The sequence below is a fragment of the Lissotriton vulgaris genome, chromosome 7, assembly GCF_964263255.1.
Source record: "Lissotriton vulgaris chromosome 7, aLisVul1.2, whole genome shotgun sequence".
Lineage (NCBI taxonomy): Eukaryota > Metazoa > Chordata > Amphibia > Caudata > Salamandridae > Lissotriton > Lissotriton vulgaris.
Window position 1 is genome coordinate 682990453 of NC_141695.1, and position 19417 is coordinate 683009869.

General features: G+C 48.3%; 1 protein-coding gene across 2 annotated transcripts in view; it reads left to right on the forward strand.

The window, feature by feature from the left end:
• The window catches only part of ATAD5 (ATPase family AAA domain containing 5), a 413976-nt gene that overhangs the window by 273589 nt on the left and 120970 nt on the right, over positions 1-19417 (forward strand). For both annotated transcript variants that reach the window (XM_086930884.1, XM_086930885.1), the window contains one exon: positions 19102-19282. In XM_086930884.1, coding sequence (XP_086787010.1) covers positions 19102-19282 — 181 coding nt within the window. The remainder of the gene's footprint in view (positions 1-19101; positions 19283-19417) is intronic.

Below are 19417 nucleotides of genomic sequence, written 5' to 3' on the forward strand. Positions count from 1 at the left end.
ATACCGTTCTGTTTCAGACAGCGCTTTCATACCGTTGTTTACCCTGTTCCCCAATCCGGTCACTTTTGGCAGAGGGAGTCTCTGAGGCACACACAAATAAAGTGGAATGCCCAGTAACACACATTTTAATCGAGTGGCAAACCTGGGCATAGTACAGATGTGTCCGCAGCGGACAACGTACCCACTGCAGTGCCTCGCTTCTCAAGTGAACAGTGAAGCGCTATTTTTTTAGGTCTCGCTGAGGCACACACACCACCCCACACACAATGCCACCCACGACCCACACACACATTCAAACCCCCACACACACAAAGTCCCCCAGACACAACCCCACACACACACCACTCCACACCCCCACATGCAACCCCCCATACACACAACCCACCACACACAACCCCCCATACACACAACCCCACACCCCCATCCCACACACACAACCCCCCCACACACAACCCCCCCACACACACAACCCCCCCACACACACAACCCCCCCCACACACACACAACCCCCCCACACACACACAACCCCCCCCACACACACACAACCCCCCCACAAACACACAACCCCCCCACAAACACACAACCCCCCACACACGCACACAACCCCCCCCACACACACACAACCCCCCCCCACACACACACACAACCCCCCCACACACACACAACCCCCCCCCACACACACAACCCCCCACACACACACACAACCCCCCCCACACACACAACCCCCCCCACACACACACAACCCCCCCCCACACACACAACCCCCCCACACCCCCCACACACACACAACCCCCCCACACCCCCCACACACACACACAACCCCCCCACACACACACACACAACCCCCCCCCACACACACAGCCCCCCTACACACACACAACCCCCCACACACACACACAACCCCCCACACACACACACAATCCCCCACACACACACACAATCCCCCACACAAACACACAACCCCCCACACACACAATCCCCCACACACAACCCCCCACACACACAACCCCCCCACACACACAACCCCCCCACACACACAACCCCCCCACACACACACACAACCCCCCACACACACACACAACCCCACACACACACACACAACCCCACACACACACAACCCCACACACACACACACAACCCCACACACACACACAACCCCACACACACACACAACCCCACACACACACAGCCCCCCCCACATACAGCCCCCCCCACATACAGCCCCCTCCCACATACAGCCCCCCACACATACAGCCCCCCACACATACAGCCCCCCACACAACCCCACACACACCCCCACCCTCACCCACGCACACACAACCCCACACACAGACAATCCCTGACAAACACACACAACCCCCCCACACACAACCCCCCCCACACACAACCCCCCCCCCACACACAACCCCCCCCCACACACAACCCCCCCACCCACAACCCCCCCACACACAACCCCCCCACACACAACCCCCCCACACACAACCCCCCCACACACAACCCCCCACACACAACCCCCCCCACACAACCCCCCCCACACACAACCCCCCCCCCACACACAACCCCCCCCACACACACAACCCCCCCCACACACACACAACCCCCCCCACACACACAACCCCCCCCCCACACACTCCCACACACAACCCCCCACACACAACCCCCCCACACACAACCCCCCCACACACAACCCCCCCCACACACAACCCCCCCCCACACACAACCCCCCACACACAACCGCCCACACACAACCGCCCCACACCCAACCGCCCCACACCCAACCGCCCCACACCCTACCGCCCCACACCCTACCGCCCCACACCCTACCGCCCCACACCCTACCGCCCCACACCCTACCGCCCCACACCCTACCGCCCCACACCCTACCGCCCCACACCCTACCGCCCCACACCCTACCGCCCCACACCCTACCGCCCCACACCCTACCGCCCCACACACTACCGCCCCACACACAACCGCCCCACACACAACCGCCCCACACACAACCGCCCCACACACAACCGCCCCACACACACACACTCAACACCCACATACACACTCAACACCCACATACACACTCAACACCCACATACACACTCAACACCCACATTCACACTCAACACCCACATTCACACTCAACACCCACATTCACACTCAACACCCACATTCACACTCAACACCCACATTCACACTCAACACCCACATTCACACTCAACACCCACATTCACACTCAACACCCACATTCACACTCAACACCCACATTCACACTCAACACCCACATTCACACTCAACACCCACATTCACACTCAACACCCACATTCACACTCAACACCCACATTCACACTCAACACCCACATTCACACTCAACACCCACATTCACACTCAACACCCACATTCACACTCAACACCCACATTCACACTCAACACCCACATTCACACTCAACACCCACATTCACACTCAACACCCACATTCACACTCAACACCCACATTCACACTCAACACCCACATTCACACTCAACACCCACATTCACACTCAACACCCACATTCACACTCAACACCCACATTCACACTCAACACCCACATTCACACTCAACACCCACATTCACACTCAACACCCACAACAATCTATCTATCGCCCACGCTCTATCTATCGCCCACGCTCTATCTATCGCCCACGCTCTATCTATCGCCCACGCTCTATCTATCGCCCTCGCTCTATCTATCGCCCTCGCTCTATCTATCACCCTCTCTATATGTCTATCGATCGCCCTCACTCTATCCATCTAGCGCCCTCACTCTATCCATCTAGCGCCCTCACTCTATCCATCTAGCGCCCTCACTCTATCCATCTAGCGCCCTCACTCTATCCATCTAGCGCCCTCACTCTATCCATCTAGCGCCCTCACTCTATCCATCTAGCGCCCTCATTCTATCCATCTAGCGCCCTCACTCTATCGCATCACCACAGCATCACTCAGGGGCACCACAGCAACAATGTGCAACCATTCAACAACAATGGCTTCAAATATGTTCTCTCAATGTCTCAAACTTTATTACAAATGTCACAAAAAGATGTTAATATTTGACTTCTGTTCTTGGATTTTCGTCACAAAATACACTTAACACAATCTTCACAAAAGTTTTGTACAAAAGTTTAAGCTATTGCTATTATAAATTACAATAAGTATTAATTATTAAAAAAATTAGAAGCCATTGTTATTTGTAATAGCAATACATCTAAGTCACGTAAATACAACACATATCGCTATAGGTGTCACATTTGCCAAAGTTATAACTATTGGCATTGTAAATGACAAAGCTATTAATTTAGCTATTTTCAAAACCAACACAGAAATAAAATATTTGTCATTTACAATACCAATAGCTCAAAATTTCCTAATGCGAGACCTATTGCATTGCAAATGCTTGTTTAGTGTACATTTCATGCCTTGTCTAGGAAGACTTCAGGGTTCAACCCGTGCTGAGTCTGTTACTGCGCCATGTTTGGTGACAGACCCGAATTTGGTTTGTCTATGGTGTCTGGAGCATGGCCACGACTCAGTCATGCTCAGACTGCCGGACCATGGCTAAGAAGGCTTTGAGGGAGTGGTTCCTAAAGCTGCTTGCGGCCCAGCAGACAACACTGCGTCAGTTGACTCCTCGGAGGACACAGTCATGGTCGAGAGGAAAGTTCCAGCACCACTCCAGTAGTCCTAAGTCCTTTTCGCCCCAATCAAAATCATTGGGAGAATCGGGTAAGAGGCACTAAAAACACTAGTCTAATCATCCTTAGACTGTCCATTGGTTGACTCGACAGAGGAGCCTCTGCGTTGAAGGCCTCTTTCTCCAGAACGTGCGCATGGGTCTGCTCTACACCTCTCTGCTTTTCCTGTGTCGTATAGTTCCTACTAATCCGTAGGATTTGCTTATTGGTTGGACAACATAAACTAGAGGTTTGGTGCCAAGACTGATTCCAGCCACCCCTGCACCCTCCAGTCTTGCCATTGCGACCGGCGCGGGCCTCAGCACCGATGCTTACGACCACGCTGGTGCCCACTGATTATGTCAGCCCCATTCTGATTCCAGGTGTCCCAGAGGTAATATCGCGTCGACCGACTCAGATTCTGTCGCCAACAGGACCTCCAGGCTCTAGGTCGCTTCCTGAGCCTTATTCTGAAGGGCGAAGATTGGGAGGGGTTGCTGGACCCTTTAGAAGACTAGCCTTATGAAGAAATGGACTGGTATGAGGACAGCAAACTGGATACTTTTCCAGATACTGGCATGTTTTCTCCCCCTACCATGGCTATAGAGGAGGGAGCATCTTATGCTATGGTTTTTTTGCGAAGGGCGGCTCAGGTCCTTGCCCTTCAGCGGGGATCAAGGCTAACATCTTGACAGAGGTGCTTCAGCCTGGAGTTTCCTTCTCGGGCCACTTACTAACTTTTAATTAGGCCCCAACGGAGGTCCCACTGGAAACCTGGTCCAAGCCCAGCACAGGGGCTCCTGTGAATAGAGCGATTGCCCACCGTCGGAGCCCTTCTCTGGCGAACAAAACTTCTTCACTTCCCACCCTACCCCGGAGAGCTTGGCAGTCCAAGCCTCTAAATCCCATTACGCATTCCTTTTGCTCCTCTGGTTAGGGAATCCAGTAGGCTCGACCGTTGGGGCAAAAGTTTTTTTCCGCCAGCCTTGCAATGCAGTCAGCGAACACTGCATGCTTATTGGGCTGTTATTCCCACTTTCTTTGGGTAACGGTTGCCTAAGCCCTGTCACCGGTTCCGGAGGAGGCCCGAGCTGTCCTTTCACAAACAGTATCTGATGGGAGAGAGGCAGCAGAGCTTGCCATTAGGTGTGGTTTAGACACAACCGACTGACTCGCAGAGCAATTTCATTCACGTATGCTGCTAGACACCACTCCTTGCTGAGAACATCCGACTTTCAGGGGAATGTCCAGGTCTCTCTCATGAACATGCCCTTTGATGGCTCCCATCTCCTTGGATACCAGGCATAAACTGTGCTGAAGCGCTTTAAGAACTCATGGGCTACGGACAAGTCCATGGCCCTCTCAGTGGCCGGACGTCCCCAGTATGCCTTTCGCAGCTACAGAAGGGGCTTTCAGCCACACCAGCCATATCCCAGCAACAGAGCCGTGCAAGTTCCATAACCCTTGTGCGGCAAAGGGAGCAGCTTGTCCAGACCACGTGGATCGGGTGGCCAGAGCAAGGTCCTGTCACACTCCACCCACCCCAACCTCCAGCAGCTTCAGCAGCCAAACCTTCTTAGTCTCGCCTTTCCAGACCATAGGCGGCCAGTTGCTGGCACGATCTGCAGTCGCCTCCACCACTGGCAAAACATTACATCGGACAGGTGGGTCTTTCATATAGTCCGAAGGGTCTAATCAATCCCTTTGAGTTCCCTCCTTGCCTCTATTCTACAACCGGCTGATGGAGGTTCATTTGTAATTTGCTCCAGGAGGAAGTTATGACTCTATTGGCCAAGGGAGCCATAAAGAGGGTTCTGGCACCAGAAGTAGACTGTGGTTATTTCTGCTATTTTCTGGTTCAGAAAAGGACAGGGTACTTCATCCTATCCTAGACCTTCAAGACCTAAACTACTTCGTCAAAAAGAAAAAACTCGGGATGCTCACATTAGCTCAGGTCCTGTCTGCCCTGGACCCAGGAGACTGCATGGTAGCATTTGACTTGCTGGACGCCTAATTTCACATCCCAGTCCTGCCTGCCCATCAGTGCTACCTGCGTTTACGGTAGGCCACAAGCATTTTTAGTTCTCCATGCTCCTCGGATGTTCACCATGGTGATGGCGCTGGTCGCAGCTCATCTGCACAGGTCAGGGGGTGCCAGTCTTCCTCTGTCTCAACCACTGGCTGCTGAAGGTGGGCTTGCACCTGGCTGTCGTCTCCCACCTCCAGACCATGGCAAACCTCCTGCATTCACTGGGGTTCACTATCAAAGTTCTGAAGCAGTTAGGGCTTACTATGGTTAGTGGGAAAAGATCGATTGCTACCCCACAGCGTATTACAAACCTCAATGCATGTACAAATTGAAATATATGATAAAAGTAGTTTGAATAGTCTTGCTTACCCGAAAAGATTGAGGGAAGGGCCTTTATGGGGGATAGCAGGCATAACTGAGGGTTACCTAAATCGCACCTACCCACGTCTGCTACCACCGGAGATGTACTGGCAGCGGTGGCTCGGGTATATAGCGATCTGGTAAGTAGAACCACACGCCATTCCAAGCTGGGAAGCAGACCGGAAGGCGGATGTGACGTGGTTTCAAGGGGGTATAGCATTGGAATGATTTGGTATAGCACTATGTAAATGGTGGCCATCTTGGAGTGGTGCAGAGGTCACCCAGAACCAAAAAGGATGGTGTGTAAATTGGAACAAAAAGGTAATCAAATATTAAGATATTAGCAGCACACAAGATATGTCAAAATAAACTTAGTGGTGCTTCTTGGATGAATCTGTGTACAGTCCGGTATTGGGGGTATTGTGTCCATGGTATAGAGATGAACTGAGCTTCCTACTATTGCGGCGAGAATGATGTGAAAGGTCATAATATGGATGTCCGGTCCTTCTATTATAGTATGGGACTGACTACACCTTATTGGTCACGCAGCTGGCACAAAAGATTTGTTAGAAAGGATGTATTAGGCACTATAAATCTCAATGGAGACTGAGCTGCTGAAAAGGAGTTTCAACTGAGTCAGGTGTAGCAATCAATCAAAATTCATCCGGGGTTAATGCGTGTAGAATTGAGTACTGAATGGATACCCCTGTTGTAGGAGCAGTGACAAACCACCCTAGGTGTAGTAATAGAAGAGTAATTATATTATGATAAATGCTGCGAAAGGTGGATTAAGGGTGTAGGACACTCAAAATACTGGCCTCTCCAGGAGTAGGGGGCTGGAACTAAGTAACGCATTCAGACTAAGGCATGTCATTATGTAGACCCTGGATGTGTGTCTTGAGTCGAAACACCCACCGTTCTCACACAAGGAGGGTGCTGGTATTCCATTTGTTATTAGCTTCCATGATGGTCCACCTCAGGCTGTCTGGCATGTAACTAGACTCAAGAAAATGTGAGCACATCTTGGTGTTTTTTGTTTTTCCAGCGTATCATGCTGCGATGCTTATTAATGCATGTCTTCACTGGTCTTGTTGTGATGCCTACATACGGAAAGCCACAAGGGCATGGTACTCTAAGGGTCTACTTCAAACTAGGCTTCACCATTGATTGAGGTCTCTACATGGACAGTTCTTTTTATTTTCCCTGGCGAGCATATTGTAATGACACCTTAACGGGTGTGTGAAGTCAGATCTTCAAATTTGAGGAATTTCCCCACTAACAATAATATCCACCCTGAGACCTATCTATCTTAGATGAGCCATCCCTACTTCTCTATCTCTCCTCCAATGCAATCCGTAGCCTAATGGGCCGGCCTCCTTCCATAGGAACAGTTACCGTTCAGTGTGTTTCATATGCGTTCTTGGGACCAAGGGTAATGGCCTTTCTTTTTCTGCTCTATGTCCCTCTCTATTAAGAAGACAAGTATGCATAGCAAACAAGGGTGCACAGCACTATTCAAGGACACACACACACTCACCAGAGAAGTTACAACTGTGGTAAAGCTTTCACCAACTCTGTCGCCTTGGGCGCAAGGATGTGGAATTCCTATAGCCGGTGCGCCCAGGACATATTGTTTGGGGACAAGGGCAACAAGTTTTAATGTGTATTTTTGTCAAGTAGGCCTAACCCCCTACAGCACAAACCCTTTGGCTGACAGTTTACAATAACACATTTTGGACCAGAGAAGGGCATTGTCTGCAGTTAAGGTAATATTCGTGTCCATGTGTTAATGCTGTACAAACCTGTAGATATGGTTCATTAATTCAATGTCGTTATTATTAGGGTGAGCTCTCTAAGTAAATGTTGTAGGCGCGGACTTCAATACTGACTGTGGTTCCAGTATCCAGTATAAAAATGTGCACACACGTTTTCAAAGTTTAACAATATGAAGCTATGTATACTGCTCCTAGAATTCTTTCTGATTGGATGCAAATATTTGCAGAAGCTTGAAAACAATATTGAGGAGTCTTTGCTTTAAAAATATATTCTTCACAAAAAATGCAAGTAGGAAAAAACATTTAGCTAAACTGCTGTAAACTTTTAGGTCCTAATTCTTTACAGCATAATTGAGTAAAATGTTTTGAGGCATGCTAGTATTACCCAAAGAAGATTCATAATGGAAAATCAGTGTAACCAGTTTCCGCGGCGCGCCAAAGGCAAGCCCGTCCGCGAGCAGCGCCAGGGACCCTGGATCTCGAATGACCCAACGCTACAACACAGCTGTCCTCCTCGCACTCAACCCCGGAAGACACACTGACTGCCGACAGGCCACGCCAAACACGACCCACAGACAGTTTTCCTGCTGCCACTGCCACAGACAGTCACCACCACTGCGGCTGCCAACACCGCAGGCGCTCTAAGATGCATCCTCCTCAACGTGCGCTCCATGCACAGACATGCTGTGGAGATCTGGAACTTACTCGACTATCACCCCTGATATCACCACCACCATCCCAGACAATACAAGAACCAGAGGAAGGGCCGCCCCAAACACCCGGGAGGGGGGTCTCGCCATCGTTCACAAGAATACCCTCCGCCTCACTACCCCCAGGGATTCCTTCCCCTCCTTCGAAAACCTGCACTTCCAGCTCCAAACCAGCCTCAATTCAACACTTCGTGGCACCCTTGCCTATAAACCCCATCCCTCCCCCTTTGCCCCCACCATCACCGACCTCATCACCCACCACACCATCGCCTGAATGAACTACATACTAATCGGAGAACTGAATTTCCACTTTGACAACCCCACCACCCTTTGTGACAACCTCGCCAACATCGGACTCAAACCACTCGTCACCACACCGACCCACAGGGCTGAACACACCCTCGACCCCATCTTCGAAGGAGGGAACAGCGTCCACTTCAGCGGCACATAGCAACCCCCATGAACCGATCACCACTGCGTACACTTTCTTGTCGACAAACCCAAGGCACCGAAACCAGCCCCACGCCCACCGTGTAGGAACTGGAGCAAAGTCACAGACTAGAAACTCAACTCCGCCCTTAACCGAGACAACCACACCACAGTGTCCGACGCCAATGTCTCAGCCAGGGAATGCCACACTTGGATCTCCAACTGCTTAGACAATCTCACCCACTACGCAACCCCAACAAAACCACCCGAAGAAAGCCGCCTGGTTCACCACTGACCTCCAAGAAGCCAGGTGCACCTGCAGACGCCTGAAGAAGAACTGGAGAAACAGTAAGACATCTGGAAATGACACCACCTACAAGGATGCCATGACGGACTACCACCACCAAATCAGAACAACCAAAAGGAACTTTTCAGTGTCATCCAGGAATTCATGAATCCCCGCAGCGAAGCCACGGACATCACCCCATCCATCCCAAGACCTTTGCGACAAGCTTGGATCCTACTTCCACCTGAAAATATAAAATCTCTACAACAACTTTGTCGACCACACGCCCAACTCTACAGCCAACCTGCCCCCCCAGACATGCCAGCCAGCCCATCATTGTCTCCTAGACTCCAATCAAGGCCGAAGAGGCCGCCTCAACCATGAAAGGCATCCACTTAGGGGCCCCCACTGATCCCTGTCCACCACATATCTACCACAGAGCCGCCACCGCCATCGCACCCGAACTTCAACCCACCATTTACACCACCTTTGAAACCGGCACCTTCCCAGGCGATTGAAAATGTGCAGAAGTCAGCCCCCTGCTGAAGAAGCCCTCAGACGATCCCACGGACCTCAAAAACTACTGGCCCGTCTTGCTTCTCCCCTTTGCCGCCAAAGACGCGGAGAAAACAGTCAGCGTGGAACTGACGACATTCAGCAATGACAACTCTGTCCTCGACCCATCTCAATCTGGATTCTGAAGCAACCACAGCACAGAAACCGCCCTACTCGCTGCCACAGACGACATCCACACACTCCTCGACCAAGGCCACACCGCAGCCCTGATCCTACTCAACCTATCAGCAACTTTCGACGCCGTCTCCCATCGCACACTCTTAGCCAGACTACACGACGCCTGCATACAAGGAACCTCCCTCGACTGAATCAGCTCAATCCTCACTGGCAGAAGCCAAAGGATCATACTGCTGCCCTTCCTCTCTGTGAGAAGTTGGCCTGGTATATGATGTCCATACTGAGTCGTTTAGACTATTGTAACGCGCTGCTTCTGGGGGCCCCGAAAAATCTGCTGGGGAAGCTACAACGAGTGCAGAATATGGCCGCCAAGTTGGCTCTTTCTCGCCCTAACTTTAGTTGTTCCACCCTAGCGTTAAGGGACCTACACTGGCTGCCGGTGCACTTGCGTATACTGTATAAAGCGGCGTGCCTGGTGTTTAAGGCAGTACACCGACAGGGCCCAGTGCCATTGCAGAATATGTTTGTCTGGTACTCTGCCCCGCGGCTTCTCCGCTCTTCCTCGGCACAACTGCTTGTGGTCCCAAGGTTCCAGAGAGTTAGGATGGGTGGCCGCTCGTTTAGTGTTGCAGCGGCCAAGCTTTGGAACTCCCTGCCACTCTCTTCGGGAAGCCATAAGGACTACTATCCGTTCAGGAAAGCCCTAAAGACACATCTCTTTCCTAGAAATGTCTGAGCAGCGATAAGTGTTGTTGACTAAACTTCAAGCGCCAGGATGCCCTCTGGGTGACAGGATTGCGCTCTACAAGTATACCTACAAATACAAATTCTAGTGGGCACCCTGCACCAGTCCAAACGACCCTTATGGTGATGGTTGTAAAGTCAACCTTATAGACCAGCTATCCTAGTGGTAGCATGAACAAAGCAGTCTTAGGCTAAAACTTCAGAGAGCATGTGTAGCCACCTGTTTTACCAAATATAATCCCTTGAATACCAAATGAAAGGACACCACACAAGATATATATCAAATATATATGTATTTATTTCTAACACAACCCCTCTGCACTCTTTATGAGGTCAGAGTTCGAGATACTTTACAAGTTGCTCATTAAGCCTACTATAAGTTGCACAAATACAGTTCTGCCCTAGGGGCCTCACGAGCCATATACTAAGTAAGTGGTATAAGAACCACTTCATGAATAGTGAATAGGCCTAAGGCCTAGGGAATCGCTGGGGCTATGCTGAACAACCAAGGGATTGGAAGTAGGAGGCCCACGGGAGGCGGGTGCAGCGTCTAAACACACACGCGAGTTAGAATGGGAACGTAAAAGTTAGAAAGTAGTAGATTCTGGACAATTCCGGATGGACTACGGTAAAACCCTTTTAAACTAGGACACTTGGATAGTTAAAACCCACGGGAGCACCGAAGTACTCGAGTTACCTCACCCAGGGAAGCCGGGCACATAGGTGTCTTTCCGTGTCGGGTTTTGTCACTGTCTCCTATGGAGAGCTGCAAAGAAGGGCTGCAGGCGACCAGAAGAAAAGTGTCTGGGTGGATCCAAGGGTGGATCGAAGATGAGAAGAAACTGAAAGCAGAGGGGACAGAGTCTGGGTCACTAGCCAGTGATCAGGAAGGAACCAGGCGATGTCTAGATGCAATCAGGTGAAGAGGTGATGCTTGTCTCTGCAGCCACGAGGACCAGGAGGCGTCGACGACGACCTGGCGCTGGATTCGAGCTGTCCCACGAAGGATCTTGTTGACTGCGGTGTTTGTATCCGGATTGGACCCAACAAGCCTTGGCAAACGCAATCCACGCAGGATGGGAAGATTGGCTTCAGGTCAGACCAGCAAGGTCTTGGTAGCTTCTCCTTTGCAGGGAAGCTGGAGCAAGCCCAGAGCAACCAGGCAAGCGGTGTTGTTTCAAAAGGAAGTCTTCGTAGGGCTCACTAGCCAACGGTCTAGCAACCGGGAAGATGCGTTGAGCTGAAATGCAGGCGTAGGCCCCACGCGGCACTCGTGGAGTGTGGAGGGCTCAGGTTCGGTGCAAATGCTGCTCGGGTCTGGGGCTTCTCAAACCCCAATGCACAACTTCAAGGGTACCTCAGAAGCTGCACGGTTAGCAAAGAGCAGGTAGTCCAGGGCGTCCGGTGCCACGTCTCTCGTGTCCGCCACGGGTCTCAGCTTTGATGTGGATCGGAGTTGAAGTCTGGAAGTCCAGTTCCTGAGTCGCTGATCCTTCGGGTTCCGGCGGGAGCGTCGACCAAGCAAACCGGCAAGTTTGCACAGGGTGGTCACTCCTTGACCACAAGGGAGATGTCTTCAGTCTTCATGGAACGTCGAAGGTCCAAGAGTTTGGTTTCAGAGTTTCTTTCCGGGATAATCTCATGTCTCTAGACACAGCTCCTATCTTTATACTAAACTAAGGGGCTGGATTACCTGCTAGGTCCCTCCTTTGGGTGGAACCTGGGAAGGGAGTGGTTACACCCCTTTCCCTTTGTCCAGTTTTGCGCCAGAGCTGGGGCTGGAGTGCCCCAGCTAGTGGTTTGAACCGGGCTATGCATGGAGCACCTTGTGTGCCCCAGGCAGTGTCTCGAAAAGCATCTTTCCATTGAACCCACCCTGCCCCAATACACTACAGGCTGTCTGGGGAGGTGCTTGCACCTCCCTCGACAGGAAACCTATTGTCCAGGCCTCCCTTGCCGGAGTTTCGTCCAGCTGCAGGAGGTCCAACTCGTGTCTGTGGCAGCAGCATCCATTTTGTGGTGCTGAGGCTCTGTTTAACTTTAACCGGGTAAAGCAGTAACTACATGTCTTCTCCCTCTAGAAGGGTGGAATGCTACCCCTGCCGCCAGAACTGGCGGGGGTAGCGGGGTGTAGTATTCCAAAGTGTTTGACACCTTATACAACATGTTTTGATAAAGCCAAACCAAAGTTAGCAGTAATCGCGAGGATTATAATGCACTTAAGAGTATATGGTATGGCTATATCATAGAACAGCTATAAGGACATGGTTCTGAAAGCTGCAGAAGGGCTCATCTCATGCTAGAGCACCCTCTCACTTAAAACCAAGCACTCTGCCTTTAGGATTGTCAAGGATTGCCATAGGAGTGACTTACAGGTATATATGTGTCTATATATAAGGTTAGATATAGGTATACTATATCTAAGAAAGGGGTGATTACACCACCTTGCCGAAGCTGAGTGATCAGCCTGTGGTGTCAGTTTGGATGGCCAGCCAGGGGTGGCATAATACATGCTGCAGCCCCTGATAGGCCTTGGGTGCACCTATGCCCTCGGTACCTATGGTACACTATACAGGGGCTCACAAAGGTGACCCAATTCCCAATTAGGTATGTACCTAAAGTACATGGTATCAATTTAGAGAGAGAACAGCTGGGCTGTGGGTCTGATTAGCAGGCCCACAGCCACACTAAAGTTGAAAAACCAGAGAATCACAGCAAAAAGTGGGGGTGACCATAGGAAGCAGACCCTACTTTCCTACACTCTCCTATTCCTCGGAAATCACCTGCGGAGTCCTACAGGGGTCCTCTATCAGCCCGACCCTCTTCAACATCTACATGGCCACCATCGCCTGACAACACGGCCTCCGCATTGTATCCTACGCTGATGACGCCCAGCTCATCTTCTCCTTCACCAAGAACCCCACCCCCACCAAAGTCAACCTCCATAAAGGAATGTAGAACATCGCAGCCTGGATGAGCAACAGCTGCCTAAAGCTCCACTCAGAGAAGACCGAAGTCCCCGTCCTCCGAACCACCCCTCAACATGGAACAACAGCCCATCGACCCCCACGGACCATGCCACAAACCTCGACATTGTACTCCACTCATCCCTCTCTATGAACCGACAGGTCAACGCCGTCTCCTCCAGCTGCTTCAACACCCTCCGAATCCTCCTTAGGATGTTCAAATGGAACCCCACCTCCCCAAGTCAAGGAAGACAGTCACCCACGCACTCCGCACCAGCAGGCTGGACTATGGAAACACACTCTATGCCGGCATAAACAAATACCTACTACGCAAACTCCAAATGATACAGAACACTGCCGCCAGACTCCTCCTCTGCATCCCTCGACACAAGCACATCAGCCAACACTGGCTCCCTGTGGAGAAGTCACCTTCGAGATTCTCACCCATGCCTACAAATGCCTACACAACACCGGATCCAAATACATCCACGATAGTCACCCTCCACTTACCCAAAAGGAATGTCTGATCAGCCAACCTCGTCCTCGCTGAAACCCCTCGCAGCCACAGAGCGAAAGCAGGAGGAAGATCCTTCTTCTACATCGCGGCCTGGACCTTGAAAGAGCTCCCGACACACATCAGACGCGCCCCCTTTTTGAACGCTTTCAGGAACACTCTCATGACCTAGCTCTTCGAGTGAACAGCACGGCTGACCTACCCCCCTCTCCCCCGCCCCCCAACCTCCTCCTGGCACCTTGAGACCCTAACGGGTGAGTAGCTTGCTTAGAAAATTCCCTAATTGAATAAGATTATTGGAAACATAAAAATAAACAATCATTGGCAAAGCCAGCAAATCTTAAATTGGTGGTCGGCCTTTTGGTTTTGTCAATGTGTGACTTTGACTTGTTTTGGCATGGTTTTCGTAAAAACTTGTTGATGTGGGAGCTACTGGACCCTCGCCATTATAACAAGCATTGGCCAAGCAAAAATAGTTTTTGGTCTAAAAAAAGAACACATTTCCACAGTAGTTTGTGACACTGAACAAAACTATGCGGTGTGCCGATATGCTTCTTGTAAAAGAGCAGAATTATGTCACTCACAGTGAAGCCAGCCGATAGAGAGACTTTACACAGAAAATCATGGTTAACGCCAGACCTAATTAGGGGCCCAATTATTAAAGAGAACTCTCAAAAGTGCAACCATGGTATATGTCCTTGCCTTAAGTGCAGTTATACAACTTTCGTGTATTCACAAGAGTTTACAGAAGTAGGCTAAAAATAGTACTCCTAGAAAATGTTTGTGAACTGCATTTTAGCATGAGCAAATATGCTTGTCTAGATTTGCTCACGAGAAAATCTGAGTGTTTACAAGTTCACTTTCCCTCCAACCATTTTTTCCCAACCCTGGAAGAAGTTTCACATCTGCCATTGTCATGAGTAAAAATCCCAATCTTTCTCGGTATAGGAAAAGATTTGGGAAGAGGGAAAGTCTTTAAAACATGCAAGTTAGTAGGCTTGCACAGACCCTGAAACTATTTGTTACCACTACCTTCAGCCCCAGTATGCAGATCTGCGGAAATGTGGCAACGTTAGGGAATGGTTCGTATTCAAACTCTACAATGATATGAGCCCTGGCATAATCAGAGAGACTATATCAGAGTTCTTATATAATGAGATTGCTGCCATAATTTGTCACCGTATTAAATATAACAAAAGGAACAAGTGGATTATGTTACAGGACAAGTAGATTTATGAAGCAACATGCCCCATGGACAAGTAGATATTTTATTAAATCCACTCCCCTGCTGGATATCAGGCCCCACCTTGTTTTTGTGAGCACCTCCTATATCACCAGTTCATTTGACATCTCAGCATCTGCCTAAGTCACCAGTGGTATCGCACCCTACACCTCATTCTTCAAGACTAACTAGTCCTTACAGGACCATCCCCAGAACCCAATCTCGCAAAAGCTGATGTTCACACTCCACATGTTCCAGATATTCCTACACATCTAGCTCTCATAGTTATTGTAGCCACAGATGTTCCTTTTCTTGGTCATCTCATTCCTCTCACCATTCTTCCTTCAGGAATTACTCTCCGATACCTGCTGACATTTTTTGCTTTTCAAGTCTATCGAGTGGATGATATTAGCTTTTTCAATGAAGTCCTAGTTAGAGTGCAACCAAGCTAAACATATCGGTATCAACAGACTTCCATCACATCGGTGATGTTTGAGAATCTTTGTCGTAAGTGCTATATAAATACATTTCCAATTACAATTTACACCAAATGACGACATCCAGACCTCTTGTGCCTCTGGCCTACTGAAGCCTGTGATGCATTTGTTCCTTACTGCGGCATTCAGTGATTTCTGCTCTGCCTAGATTTTTTTAAAGACGATAGTACAAAAAAAGCCTCTGGACCAGAGTCCACTCTTAACGATTCATCCACCAGCAGACTTTGTCAGTTTCTGTTGTCAGAAAAATTGGAACCTGTTGCACCTTCCTCTGCTGCTCCTCTTGGCAAGGAGTAAATTCATGGTTGTACCCCTAGATTCCTGCATTCTCCCCTATCATGGACAGCTGTCAGAACATGGGGCAGCTTATTGCTGGCATCATCAGACTCCTGGGTCTGGACTTTTCTACACATACACCGGTGATCTGGATTTCCAACATATTTGTGTTCCCCGCTACCTAGAGGAGGTTGTTGATATCCTCATAAACACTTCACTGTTCAGTTTGACTTTCCTCTCTGTGAAAATTAGCAGTTAAGATTTTGTAGTGGTGCCTCAACCGCTAAGTTTCCCTTGAAGTGTCCCATCTTTAGGAGATAGGGAATATGGAGCCAGACTCTTTCAGAGTGCTGCAACAAGATCCTCCCTTAGTGGGAGATTAATTGAAGACTAGCTTCAGGACCTGGTGCTTCTTGTGAATAGACCTTTTGCAATTGGGAACAAAACTCACTTACTAGAGTTTACATTTGATGAGTATGGGGCCTTTGAGTCTTTGGAAGGGTTCTCCTCCTTCAAAATTATTTTGTTTTTACTCAGTTTTCCCAGCTTCATGAGATGCTTCTGAAGTGCAGGGGATGCTGAAATTACAAGCTGATACTTTTCAGACACTTTTGGTCTGACAAATATGGTTTAGAGAATGTCTATTTGACCACAACTTTGTTACTCTTAGATTCTGAACCCGCCATAACGTCCAAGGTGTATGAAATAATAATTGCTAGTGACCAATAGGATAAGTCGAAAATGGTCATCCTAATCGATAGTGTATGAGGCAGGTAGGTATGTATTAGTACCTGGTCCACTTATTAAATTAGTTGACATTGTCCGCTTGTCAATATTTCAGAATCTTGTGCATGTAGTTTTTAATGACATTGCGTCCTACTCACTGTTTGGGCACCTAGCACTTCTTAGCTCTATTTGCACTTTTGTACAATGTTTTTCAAAGGATAAAATTAATAAATGTCTTATTTCATATAGAGTGTGTTGCTTTTGTATGCTATGTATGTGTGCTACACTAAAGAATTGAATTTGTGCATACCTGCACTGAGTAAGATCGTAGTAGGAGGTGTAAGAAATTCGATTACTTTGGGTAGGTGGCTTAACCCTCTTAGTAACCAAAATAAGCCTGAGCCCAATACCCTTGGTGGCTGTGGCGCAGGCAGGCTTAATTCAGGGCAATGTGTAAAACATTTATGCAGTACAAAAACATTAATGAAGTCAAAATGCCTAGCAGTAAAATCCTAAAACAAATTTGAAAACTAGAGTAATTCATTCTACAAGATGGCAAAAGACTTAGTCCACCCTAATCTTTGGCGCTGATGGTTTGTGTGGGAAGTATGTCCTTCCACTTCTAACACTAAAATCCAGTTTGATACAGCGACTGTTCCCACAATAAAGCTGACAGAAGTATGGTAGAACAATAGCAGGCTTCTTCAGCAACGACACAGTGGCTACACAATTGTCTTGGCATCCTATCCCTTTCATTTAAAGTGTGCAACAATTGTTATATGTAACGCAGGAGGCCTATCAAGCAAGTTTTGATATTGTAGTATTAAAAAGGATGAGTGCAGACCCCACTCTGCATAGTCTGTGAGGTTCAGAGGCATCATCTCTGCCCATATAGATCAGCCTATTGTTTGCTCCTGGGAGACATGTCACACCTATTCAAATGCTAATCGCTGGCCGGGGGAGGGAAACTGGAGAGCAAATGCAAATTGGCCTCCTTGAACTTCAGGCAGGGAAAAGGCACCTTTTAAAAGTTATGTTTCCTTAATATTTATTAAAAACTGACCTCATCATTGAATCAGATTTGTTATATCTATTTAATAGTTATTTTCCCAACAAGTCCCATTAATGAGATACAGTATTGGGGTTTTTATCTGTACTAGTTTTTTTTTTGTTTTACGCAGGACAGCTATGCCTATCACAGTGAAAACTAGCTTTTGGGTGTTAGTTACTGTAAGGACATGTTAACATTACATTTCTACATGTCCTACTTTTAAAAATACTGCACCCTGCCTTGTGGGCTACAAAGACTTTGTACAGGCGACGTATTAATATTTAAAAGGGAGGTTTTAAACTGTTTGAAGGGTTCATTTTGACAGGTTCAGTTGCATTTTTTACACTGCTGCAGTCACTACAATAGTAGGTATGAAGCCATTTTTGCACTGTCACTTTAGTGGATCGCACAGTAGGTTCTGCAATCCACTAGTGACATTTAAATTACAGGCCATGGGTACACTTTGTACAATGTACAAAGGGGTTATAGGCAAGTTAAATGCCAATTATGAATATGCCAATGTTACCTTGTTTAAAAGGGAAGCATTGACACAATTCTGCTGGTCAGCAGGAGTAAAGTGCAAAGAGTTATAAAGCCAGCAAAAATATAGGTTCCAGCAAAAAGCAAAAGATTGCGGGTGACCACACACAAAAGGCGTATTTCGTACAGATGATTTCTAGTGGTAGTCTTGTCTCTTAAGCATCATAATTAACAAAGGACTACTGGTTTCCCTCTCGGTCTGTTAGATTTTTAAATTTTTACTGTAAAGTGTAGCACTCCTTTTTGCACATGGATGAACCTAAGGCAGATTAAAAATATTAGTGTGAGAGTACAGAGCAGCCCTGGGTATTTGAAGTAGTTAAGCCATGTCTCTAGAGGATCATCTTAATTAACAGTGCCTTGATCGTTCAATGGGGTTACCTGAAGGCCTGCAACCCTTACTGTGTCTTCTGTTTTTGTGGAAGCAGAGATATTGCATTTAGATATGCCGGTCTCATTCAGCCGTTTGTCTTTCTGAGGTCTATAGAGGGTACCAATGAGTTGGGTAACAATAAACATCTTTAGAAACATTTTATTGAACATAAATATTAGCATAACTTTGTTAATTGTTTACCTTTCAGAGAAACGTTGCCAGCTATCTACAGGTGCTTTGTTTGGCTGAGAACTTAAGGACAGATGTAAGAGACTTAGCCACATTGTTAAACATGAATAATTGTGATATTAGGCAGAGTATTCTTTTCCTTCAATATTGGGCTAGAAGTGGAGGTGGATACATGGAAGACAAAGCTCTCCCAATTTGTGGTAAGTTAGTGCTGTTTATTGGATCCCACTACTGTATTTTGGAAAAGGAAACTGTAAAGTTGGTGATTCTCTTTTGTGCTAGTAATGAGTTATTTCTGTATAATCTCATTTTTTACTGTTTTTAGTGATTTTTGA